Source organism: Olea europaea, chromosome 18 (genome assembly GCF_002742605.1).
Source record: "Olea europaea var. sylvestris chromosome 18, O_europaea_v1, whole genome shotgun sequence".
Classification (NCBI taxonomy): Eukaryota; Viridiplantae; Streptophyta; class Magnoliopsida; order Lamiales; family Oleaceae; genus Olea; species Olea europaea.
The window spans coordinates 12431910-12444225 of NC_036254.1; the positions used below are offsets into that span (position 1 = coordinate 12431910).

The following is a 12316-nucleotide window of genomic DNA, read 5'->3' on the forward strand; positions in this document are numbered from 1 at the left end:
TAGGTTTGAACTGAGGCGAGAAGTAGGATAGTACTTTTGAAATTTTTGTATAGGTGAGTTGAAAGAGAGAGTACGACTAGGCATTCGATTGATGAGATATGTAGATGTTAGAATGTCATCTCCCTAGAATGTTTTTGGCATGTTTGTAGTGAACATTAAAGTACGAGCAACTTCAAGTATGTGTCTTTTTTTTCCTTCAACAATCCCATTTTGTTGGGGAGTGTTGCCACATGAGCTTTGATGGACTATTCCATGTCTTTTCAGGTAGTCTTGCAAAGTGGTATTGAAATATTTTGTGCCATTGTCAGTACGTAGAATTTGAAGTTGTGTTTGAAATTGAGTTTGAATCATAGAGTGGAAATTTATGAATACTGTGCGAACATTAGATTTTTCTTTTAGTAGATAGACCCAAAATATTCGAGTGTGGTCATCAATAAATGTGACAAACCATTTTGTGTGGGTACGATTGGGATCACGAGAAGGTCCCCATAAGTCACTGTGAATTATGGCAAATGGCTTAGATGGTTTGTATGTGGAATTTGGAAAATTTGTTCGTTGATGCTTTACAAATTCACAACTTTCACATTGAAGCTCAAATGATGTTTTATTCAATAAAAGAGAACGAAGTACATGCTTCAAGTATTGTAGACTAGGATGACCCATTCTATAGTGCCATAACAGAATTTCACTATCCCTAGAAATAGACGTTCAATTACAACTTGAAAATTGACCTAGCTTACTCATATCAGCTTCTTCGAAGTAGTAAAGTCCTTCACACTCTTTAGCATTGTCAATCGTCTTTCTCGATGAAAGGTCCTGAAAGACACAATATGATGAGAAAAATTTAGCTGAGCAATTGGAATTTTTTGTAAGTTGACTAACAGATAATAAGTTATAGGACAAATTTGGGACATGAAGGACTAATTCTAGTGTTAAAGATTCAGAGATTTTAATACTCCCTTTTCCTGCAACCGATGAGAGTGAGCCGTCTACAATTTTTACTTTAATGTTTCTAGACGGTGGAGTATGAAGAGAATAAGTGATATGAGTCCGTCATATAATCGAACGCACCCGAATCAATAATCCAAGGGGTTTTGTGTCATGAAGTATTTAAGGCTTTCAAAAAGTTACCTTTGTGAGCTAAAGAACTAGATGAACCTTTTGAGGAAGATTGACCGGATGTCTGGAGACTGGAAAAAATTTGGTAGAGTTGCTCCAGTTGTTCTGAATTAAATGTCCCGCTTGGAGTGGGATTAATGTTTGTCTCGGCTTGGTATCCTCGGCCCCTTGTGTTCTGCTTTGGTTTCCAGTCTACTGGTTTCCCGTGAATATCCCAACAAGTGTCTTCTTTGTGCCCCAGTTTGCGACAATGTTCATACCATGGCCGTCCTCGCTGCTGTTTTTGGTTAGGTCGCCCGGCTATCCCCTTAGATGACAAGCCCAATGCTCTTTGTCCATTTTTAATTGCTAGTCCAAAATTTGTTTCGCTTTCTGGTCCACCTTTTATTTCATTTCCAAGCCCAAAGAATGCTGGCCCAGTTCTTTTTAATCCTCCTGTTCCAGGGCCAAGATTAGCTGGCCCATTTTCTTTAAAAAATGGTGGCCCAAGCTATGATTTCAAGGCCGATGCTTCATTATTCAGTCCAGAAATTTCCTTCAACGTGACCTGCCGCCGTGATTCTTCTCGCCGGACCTCTGCGAATACCTCGCGAGTGGAAGGTAGTGGTCGCTGGCCTAGAACCTTACCTCTGACATCGTCGAGTTCTCGATTCAGCCCAGCTAGGAACTCAAACACTCTTTCATTCTTGACTTTTTTCTTGTACCATGCACTGTCATTTGAACACTCCCATTCTTCCTTCAAGCTAAGGTCGAGTGCCTGCCATAGGGATACCATCTCCATGTAGTATTCAGTAACATCTCTCGACCCTTGCTTAGTTTGCCACAAACGGGTTTTAAGTTCGAAGATCTGTGATGCGTCCTCGGCGTCGGAGGATGTTTCCTTCACGGCATCCCACACATCTTTGGCTGTTGGAAGGAACAGGTAAGTCTTCCCTATAGAAGGCTTCATGGAATTTATGAACCACGCTATCACCATTGAATTCACGGATTTCCACTTCTGCAGACTCACAACATCGGTCGGTCTTTTTGTTTCACCGGTAAGATAGCCCAATTTCCCTTTCCCGTCGATGACCAATTTTATAGATTGGGCCCATTCTCGAAAATTTCTCCCGTTTAGTTTTTCTACTGTGAGTTGGAATGAGGAATTTTCGAGATTATTGGATCCAATGGAAGGGTTGGCCTCTTCTTCAGGACGAGAAGTTTCAGAGGTCATTGATTCTTGACTGTTGACGGGAAATTCAGCCATTGGTGTGCTAGGTTAGGACAACCTAGGCTCTGATACCATGAAGAATAAAACTTCTTTTATTTTCTATGAATATTACACATCCAATACGACCTATTTATATTACAAAGAATGGAATAAAAAAGGAAGACTCCAATCTGTTAAATAAGGAAATAAATCATCTAACTAATAATCCTATAACAATCCTATCAATCATAATATTCAGTGTCTTTCCATATTTGGTTTTCTACACCTATCCTATATAAAGAAAAGGAAACCTGATTAAATCTCCTAAATAAAGGAAACAAATGGTGACCGTCTCCATTTTTTTTTTGGGCCACGAGGTGAATAAAAGGTCCGTCTTGAATAATCTTGTTGAAGAATGCAAGTTCAATTTCTCAAAGTCAAGAATTTCATTATTATCTGTGTTTCTAATGCTTAGGAAAAATCTTATCTGCAGAAAGCATATGCCACATATGTGAGGGAGAATTATGGTGATGATGTGGCAACATATAACCAACAAAATCTGAAGAAAACTGCTTTAAATGTTAACAGTGGTGATCGCTTATGGTGGTTCCAAGTCTGCACTGAAGTTGCATATTTTCAGGTTGCACCTTCAAATGATAGTATTCGCTCTCCAAGGGTCGATACAAGGTACAATATGCTAATGTTTTCATTCTGTTTTAATTGTTTCCTTGGTTTCATGTAGCATTTCTTTACTAGTTAGTGTTCTTTTTGTAGTTCAAAAAGAACCTTGAATTAAAAGTTCACTACTTATGATTGGCAGATACCATTTAGATCTGTGCAAAAATGTCTTCGGAGAGGGTATTTATCCTGATGTTGATGCAACAAATGTATACTATGGGGGCACGAAAATTGCTGGTACAAATTCCTAAGTATTTCTAGTGTTCTGCCATTTTTCTTTGTTAGTTTTCTTTGATTTTCAGCTGCGTTTCAAAATACATTGATTTTTTCTTAGGCCAGTAGCTTAAATCTGTGAGACTGACAGACAACTTCTTCCTCATCCTTGTAAAGCCCAGATTTCTCTTCCTCATGTTCAACACTTTCTATAGGCTTAAGGGTAAAGTGATCACCATCTTCCTAGGTTGAGGGTGTCAAAACTCATAAGCACGTTCTAGGGCAAAACAACGACACGGTCTTATCACGCCCAAAGTGACCGACTAAACCTCTCGCATGAATTTCTCACACTATGAAATCCCGCACTGAAGTTCGAGGGATGCACAATTTATTGACTCTAAAAAGGTAACACTCCTCAAGTCGGAAGCCATCTGTGGTATCCGACTGTCCACCTTGTAAATCAAGAAAGATATCCTTAAAATTAGGACACGACTCGTAATCCTCCTTAAGCCTTTCAAAGCCGATGACCTTAACACTCATGATCGACAAAAGGGAGACACGACGACTTAAAGCATCAACCACTTGGTTCTCCACACCCTTCTTGTGTTTCAAAATAAAAGAATAGGTCTACAAATATTCAATTCAACGACCATGCCTAGAGCTCAATCTTTTTTGGGAGTTGAGGTAATGGAGGGTCTCATGGTCCAAATAAAGAACAAACTCCTGGGACAGCAAATAGTGGCGCCAATAGCTCAAAGCTTGGACAACCGCATACATTTCCTTATCAAAAGTTGAGTATTGTTATTTGGCATCACTTAACTTCTCGCTGAAGTACGCAACAGGGTGACGATCCTGACTCAAGACTCCGCCTATTCCTACCCTAGAAGCATCACACTCGACCTCAAAGATATTGAAAAAATCCGAAAGGCACGTGACAGGAGCCTCTGTCATTCGCTTCTTGACCAACTTAAAGGCCTTAGCCGCCTATTGTGTCCAATGAAACTCTCGTTCTTTATGCACTCCATGATAGGCACCATAATGTTGCTAAACCCCTTAATAAAGTGACGGTAAAATGTAACCAAGCCGTGAAAGTTCCTGACGTCATGAACAGTCTTAGGTTCAGGCCAGTCAAGAATCGACTGAATCTTACCAGGGTCAGCAGATACCCCTATTGAAGAGACAATGAATACTAGAAAAACGACTTTATCAATGAAGATAGAGCACTTCTTGATGTTAGCATACAGATTAGTTGCATGTAGGATAAAACAAACTTGTGTGAGATGGGCACGGTGTTGTTCCCTAGTCTTATTATAGATGAGAATATCATCAAAGTAGACAATGAGAAACTTACCCATAAAAGGTCGAAGAGTTTGTGTCATTACTCACATAAAAGGTACTCGGCGCGTTGCTTAGCCCAAAAGGCATGACCAGTCATTCATAAAGACCATCTTTCGTTTTAAATGCGGTCTTCCACTCATCACCGGGACGGATTCTAATCTGATGATATCCACTCTTTAGATCAATCTTCAAAAATATTATAGCACCAACCATCATATCTAGCATATTGTCAAGTCTAGGAATGGGAAAACTATACTTCACCTTGATCCTATTAATAGCACGACTATCCACACACATTCTCCAAGAACCATCCTTTTTAGGCGTCAATAGGGCAGAGACTGCACACGGGCTTAGACTCTCACGAATGAATCATTTGTGAAGCAGTTCATCTACTTGCCTCTGGAGTTCAGCGTGCTCGGTAGGATTCATCCTGTAATGAGGCAAATTTAGAAGAGATGCTCCCGGGACGAAATCTATGGCATGCTGAATGTCCCGTACAGGAGGTAATTGGTCAGGTAAGTCTTCCAAGAAGACATCCCGAAACTCTTAAAGGAACAACTTAACTTCAGTAGGGTTCTCCATTGTAGAGTTCAATGGAACCTCCATAACGACAACCGCGAACACCACCGAGTCACCAACAAGTGAAAGTTCAAACTCCGTAGGGCTAATGATATGCAACCATTTTCGTTCCACACTTTTCTTTGTTTCGTGTGAGCTAATAGGTTTTGGGGGCAATGGGTTAAGGTGAATTTTCTTTCCATTAAACACGAAAGAGTAAGAATTGGATCAACCAAACATGGTTACATCTAGGTCAAATAACCAAGGTCGTCCCAGAATGATGTGCTCGACATCCATCGAAATGACATCACACCATATATGGTCCTTATACTCGAGGAACTGGATAGGGACTAGACAACGCTCCTTGACAGCTATAGAAAATGTATCATCCCAGGAGACACTATACAGCTGAGGGTGAGGAACTGGCTTCAACCCCAAACGGGATACAGTAGCCATTGAAATCGTATTAGTGCAGCTGCCACTATCCGCAAAAACTTTACAGCCCTTATTATTGATCTTTATGTAAGTGTGGAAGATGGCATGACGACGCCAATCATCAGCATCCTTGGGCAGGGTAAGAGTGCAACGAACAACATCGACTCTAGGCATATTTAGGATAAAGGGACTGGTCTGAATACAACCTAAGAAGGTATCTTCACTATCCTCCAAGTCATCAAACTCTTCTAGCTTAGGTTCATAAACCTAGTCCTTTAATGGCTCGTCAACTATACCTTCATGTTTTTCTATAACTAGGGCTCGGCTAGGACACGTAGAAGAAACGTGACCAAAACCCTTACAGTTGAAGCATTGCAACAAGAAGACGCTCTTGAAACCTTAGAACCCTTACCTTTACTATCCGAAGTAGGGGTAGCATTAGAAGAATGAGGCCCTAGAATAGACTTAGGGGATGGAGTGGATGCAGAAGAGGTTACAGTGCTGGTGTCACTACGAGTTCTATACAGCATCCTAGTCACTAACTCGTAATCCCGAACGAAAGAACGAGCGTGATCAAGAGTGGTGACACCTCTAAGGACAAGCTCACGTCTAAGATCATCCCTTAGACCTAGCCTAAACCTACTCAAGGTCATGACCTCATCCTCAATGACCTAACATCTTATTCGGAGCTCATCAAACTGAGCGACATACTCAATCATAGGTGGATTGCCTTGCGTAAGTGCATTTTATTGATCCAACAAGTTACCTCTGTAAGATTGGGGTAAGTACTTATCCTGTAGGCGGCATTTCATTTCATCCCAACTCCCAACAGGGGGAGCATGATGTCTCTCCAAGAGATCCTTAACACTTTCCCAAAACAGTTTAGTTGTGCCAGTTAATTTCAAACTGGCAAATTGAACTCTCTGATCTTCCAAGACCCCATACTAGGCAAAAAAGTGATCCATATCTCTAATCCATTGATTGAATACACTAGGGTCTAGACAACCATCAAATGTGGGGGCATCTAACTTAATATTTCGAAAGAGACGCTTCTCGTGGCAAGGGGAAGACTGTGTACCATGATAGCGATGTTCCCGCTCTCGATCACTACCCTGATTTCCATCCCAACGATCATTTCTAGCGTCGTGTCAACCACCCTGTGGACGACGATGAGGTCTATTAATGGACACTTCAGAGTTTTCAGCTTCAGTCAAATATGGGGTTGAACCCAAGGTGTTCAACCTAGTGGCTAGGGCTCTATTCTACTCACGAGTAGCAACTACCTCAGTTTGGACAGCCACAAATTGATTTTGTAATTGTTATTGCCCATTGGCAAGTTGTGCCAACTATCGAGTAAGAGCTTCAATTTGAGATGGGTCTATGGCAAGGGTACTAACACTAAAGATAGTAACGTGACCACTATGCAATTGCATAAAAAGGAAAACTAGCGCAGTAAAGTGCACTAATGAGATTAATAAACAACGGGTACCACCAGTGAAATAGCAATTTCATTTTATTTTATCTTATTATTATTATTATTATTATTATTATTATTATTATTATTTAGTTACTTAAAAGATGGGATTACGTAGGCTCGAAGTGGCAAGCTAATAATACTGATTCAAATAAAATAGAAAGCAAGGATACAAATGACTATTCGAAAGGTCTAATCACATGGGATAATCGGAGAACAATGGGTGTTAATTCACGAATTCTAATCAAATGGATATTAAGGTTACAAGTATCAAATAACAGCAACACAAATAATGTAATTGATGCGTTTTAAAATGAAGCAACAGTATAAACAAAGATAGATAAGAACAGTGACTCCCCGTAGTTCGGTTGTGACTCTCAGTATTCAGATTGGTCTGAATTGCCAACACATGGGACCCTAGGTATGCTTTAGATCTATTCCTTGTTTCAGTTGCCTTCCACTTTAGAACTCACTCATGTTGGATCGCTATTTATACTGTCTTGGCTCTGGTTCTGTTGTGATAGGAGGTACAAATATTAGCCAATTGCCTTCGACTTCTCAGAATTCGTTTGAACAGCTGATTCTTGAAATTGAATATTGCCAGTTGAGTTGGGTGATTGGTGGGAGTTTGTGGCGGTAGTGATGATGGGCTTCTGCGTTATGAAAGAGACCAACAGTTGTAACGAGTAGGGGTGGGGTTGGTTGCGGTGGCTTGTGGTTGGTGGCGACAGTGGAGGCGAGAGACCGAAATTCGAGTTTCTGGAGGGTCGGGTCTGATTGGGAGGGATTTCAGAGATTTGAAGGTTGCCGAGATGGGTGGCGTTGGCGAGCGATGCGACTGGGGGACGACGGTGTGGAAGACCGACTTCTAGAAGCGGTGTGGAATTGGACTGTAGATAGAGTATTGAGATGGGTTGAACGTGCAATGAAGTGTGTGATGGGCTTAGAGTAGTTGGAAGAGTTGGGCTGGTTTTAGTTTGTCTTTATGTGCTAAATAGTTTAAGATTGGGCTCCTGGGCTAGATAGTTTAGGTTATATTATGTATAATGGGCTGGAATGGTTAATGGCCATGGGCTTGTGGGTAATACTTATCTGTGGGTATATGGATTGTAAGTAGGGTTTGATTGTTATGATTGAAAATCTGTGATACAGCACTTAACAGCAGCAGCAAACACCTAAAATACTAAAATTGAATTTTTTTTTTATTTTGGCAGAAAATGATGAAAAATAGTAAAACTGATTTCCCCCCTTCGGGTAAACAGTAACTCCTTTTTTTTTTAAGAACAAAATTGAATGAATGAAAACTGTTGCCCTTACGCTAAATCATTTTCACTTGTGCCATTCCAACAAATTTTGGGTAGAAGGCAAGAAGGAAATTTTGGATTGTAGATGAAAATTTATCCAAGTTTTGACTCTGATACCAAATTTGATGCAGGATAAAATGACACAATTAGTGAAGAAAGAAAATAGGTCAGAGAAGAAGAGATTATAGGAAGAACAATAGAAGAATCAATAGAAGAGATAGAAGAAAGTAGGAAGAGAGAATTCGCCACAAGCCACCAAAAGTTTTATTCAATCATCGACTAATGAAATTATGCCCTGTTCAGCCCCTATTAATTTTTATTTCATTTTCCTCTCTCTTATTTTTAATCACACAATCTTTCATAAAATAATATTACACGTATCGAAAATTTTTCTTTCTTTTTCAACCATTTATTTTTCAAAAAAATACTATTCCACCCATTTTCATTACCACAAAATGGGGGCCAAACAGGGGCTATATAGCAAAAGTAAGTTTAAATAGTAAAAATCAAAGTGGAAATTACAGATTCTAATAGATTAAAAATCCCCATTTCAAAAATAAAACGCCATATTTAATATTTCACAAATCAGAAATTTTTTTAATTAATTAATATATTTAAAAATTAATCTAATAAACAATAATTTCAAACCCTGCCCCCACCTCTCTCTCTACCCCTGATACTCGCTCTCTCTCACATCTCTCTCTCCGGTAGTTCTAGAAGGCGATGCGCTCGCCATTGCAAATCGATCATGGCTTTTGCGAGGCGCTCGCCATTGCAAAGCGTGGTTTTGGATGCTGTAGACCGGATTTGGGGAGCAGAATCAAAACTCCAGCCACAGATCTGGTCGATAAATGGACGTTGTGCTTGACTGCTGTTCTCAGATCGTGGTGGTTGCAGGTGGTTTTTTTGTCGTTGGTGGTGTTTTTTGGTTGTCGTGCAGTAATTTGGCGAGGTGGTGGTATTTTTGGAGGTGCATATAGCCGCGACTTTGGGGATTTTTTTGGAGATTGTGGTTGTGGTGTCGTAGTGATATAGGGCTGGTGGTGGTGTCGGGATGGCATGGGTAACGCGATCTGGTGGTTTGTTTTTCATTGTTTTGGTGATTGTTTTCTGTTAACATGGTGGTGGTTTGCGTTGCAGATCGTGGATCTGTGGTGTTGGTGTGTGGCGGCGATGGTGGTGGCGATGATTTGGGGCTACAGATATGTTTTTTGTGCAATGAGTGGTCTGTTCGATGTTGTGGTTGAGTGCGATGACCGGTGGCTGGGTGGTTGATCTGGTGGGTGCGCAGGTAGCAGTGGTGTTGGAATGGTGGCTGACGGTGAGGGGTCGTGGTAGTGGTGATGATGAGATGTTGGTGGTAGCAGGTCGTGGTGGCGACGGCAGCGAGGTGGAGGTGCTGTTGGCGTTCAGAGAATTGATGATGATGTTGGTGGTGGTCGTGGTTGTAGGGCGATGATTTTGGGCGGCTTGTTTATTTTTATTAGATCTGGCGGCAGAGTGGGTTTCGGTGGCGGTAGAGGAAGTGGTGTTGGCTACCGCAGCCAACGATGTTGGCTGTGCTGATAATTGTGATTGTGACCGTAACTCCCAATTGATTAAATTGTGACCGAAAAATAATCGTGATCAATTAATTCAATAATTTACTATTAGTAAATGAATAGTGACAATAAATTTTTTAATTCTGTGACCGTTGAATAATCGGTGTCCTATAAAATTTCTAGATATAGCGGTGGAAGTGGGCTATTGCAAGAAGTGGCTAGGCGGTGGTCACATGTGTTGTGACCAACTAATAAGTTGAATGTGGCCAATAATTGGTTAATTTGTAATAAATAAATAATACGTGACCTAAAAATTGTGTTTGTGACTTATAATTTATTGAGTTGTGATCGAAAAATTAATCTGTGACCTATGAAATTTTTGATTCGTGACCAAAAAATAATATGTGACCTATACAATTTTTAATTTGTGACCGAAAAATAAGTTGTGACCAATAATATGATAAGTCGTGACTAATTATTTTTTGATTTGTGGCCAATAAACAAACTGTGACTTACAAAATTTTTGAACTGTGATCGTAAAAAAATTTGTGACATAAAATTTTTGATTTGTGACCAAAAAATAATAAGTAACTAATTATATTGTTAATTTGTGACCAAATTGTATAGATTCGTGACCTAAATATATTTAATTAATAAAATAATTAATTAACTAATTAAATCATAAATAAATTTAATAAAAATATGATTTTTGAATTTTGAAACTTATTTTCTTAATTTTGAAATGTGTGATACTTAAATTATTACTTATGAAATTTTCTCAAAATAAAAACCCTAACTAGAATGGGCTTGGGCCAATATAAGTCCAATAAGAATCCAAAACAAAATAAAGTCCACGAAACAAAATAACGTCCAACTAGAAATAAATAAAAAGACTGTATGTCCTAATCAATTCTCCATGGTTGTCCTGCCATGGCCATACTCCAAAAATCTCAGTATTCAAGTTGAATTCCATGCAATCTTCTTCTTTCGGTGTATTCAGGCAAAACACTATTTAATTGCATATATATGTTCCTGATTGTGGACAGCCAAAAAAAATTCTATTCCCATGATTCTGCCACTATCATCACCTAGGCAATTTGAAGGCTTTTGTACAAACTAAATGTTCACAAGACAATTATCTATTAGTTGGCAAAAATTATGCTCCCACGTGACAATTATCTGCTCTCTTTCCAACATAAAAATTTGTCACAATTTGTTCAAAAAATTGATAAATATAAAATTATTCATATTACGGCAAGTTTGCTAGATTGACAAACAAAGCAAAAGGAGAGAAAATATATAATCAAACCTAATTAGCCCAGCAACTTTAATCAAGGTGTAATTTCCGATTCATCGATTATAGCAATTCAGATCCACAACAGCAGCCCCTAACTTGAAACAAAAAGTAAAGAAAAATCGATCACATATTCTTAAAAAATAAGAAATTCATAACCCAAAAACTGAAAAAACGAATCTAAAAAAATCGTGGATTTTAGATTAAAGAGAGAGGAATAAAAAGTGCGTAGAAAACTAGGAATGTGAATGTTCTCTTTCAAGAGTCTTATGTTCATGAAGTTCAAGACGAGGGATTACCTAATCTTTTTAGGAACGTAGAAATGACGGCGGCGGAATTGGAAGGGTGTGCAGACAGTGGCGGTGATGGTAGCTTAAGTTATGAATTCGTGATGGGGAGAGCTTTCTGAAAGGCCAGTCAAACTATACACTCATCACATAAGTGTAAATAATACTTGGTTAAGTGAACGTGCTGAAATTTAATGATTCATTTAATTATATTTATCCTTTAATGTCACCTAAGTATCCTTAAGAATATTAATAAATTAAAAATAAAGTTATGTTAAAAATACAATAATGCTCTTTCAATTACAAAGCAAAAACAAATGCTTTCCACTTAAGTCCGTATTTGACATCCTTTCCTTTAAGTGGAAATTACTCCCATCTAGCCCTTGTTTGAGCCTCATTTTTTAAAGAAGAATGAATTTTTAAATATTGTATTGATGAAAAATGTGTGATTAAAAAATAAGGAAAAGTTTTAAATTTACATGTAATATTATTTTATTTAAAACTGTGCGGTTAAAATAATGTCAAAATACTGTTGAAAAATATATTTTTCCAAAAGAATGAGACTAAAACAAGGGCCTAGTGAGCCATCCATATATTTTAAGATTCAACTTTAAAAATGAGATGCAAAGTTTATTTATTTAAAAATCAAAAAATAATACAATAATAATAATATTATTATTATAAAATTAAATTAGTTTATATACCAACCTCCATCCACCCCACCCCACCCTACCTCACCTCATTATCCTTAACCCAAAATTTCAATTCTCTCTACCTCTCAGTCTTTCTCTCTCCTTCACCAGCATCGGCAACGTCTCTCTCTCCTTTCAACGTCTCTCTCTCCTTTCTCTCCATCACCCTCGTGAGAGCAGTTTAGCCGGATCTG

The 12316-nt window shown here is 38.7% G+C and overlaps 1 protein-coding gene and 1 pseudogene across 1 annotated transcript; both read right to left on the reverse strand.

The window, feature by feature from the left end:
* The window catches only part of LOC111367485, a 40458-nt pseudogene extending 28867 nt beyond the window's left edge, over positions 1-11591 (reverse strand).
* LOC111366752 lies at positions 3545-4834 on the reverse strand. The gene is made up of 4 exons (XM_022987450.1): positions 4681-4834; positions 4279-4367; positions 4079-4183; positions 3545-3826 (listed from the first exon to the last, which is right to left on the reverse strand). The coding sequence occupies exons 1-4, from the start codon at positions 4832-4834 to the stop codon at positions 3545-3547; spliced, it is 630 nt and encodes a 209-aa protein (XP_022843218.1).
* Positions 11592-12316: the final 725 nt, after the last annotated feature.

Bases quoted from the DNA above. Each gene is read 5' to 3' on its own strand.
- LOC111366752 (XM_022987450.1), bottom strand. From the start codon at position 4,834: ATGTGTGTGGATAGTCGTGCTATTAATAGGATCAAGGTGAAGTATAGT. The intron at 4,184-4,278 runs GTTACATTTTAC...TGGACACAATAG, and splicing joins TCAGGAACTTTCACGGCTTG to GCGGCTAAGGCCTTTAAGTT. The intron at 3,827-4,078 runs GTAGGAATAGGC...GAATATTTGTAG, and splicing joins TCGAGTGTGATGCTTCTAGG to ACCTATTCTTTTATTTTGAA.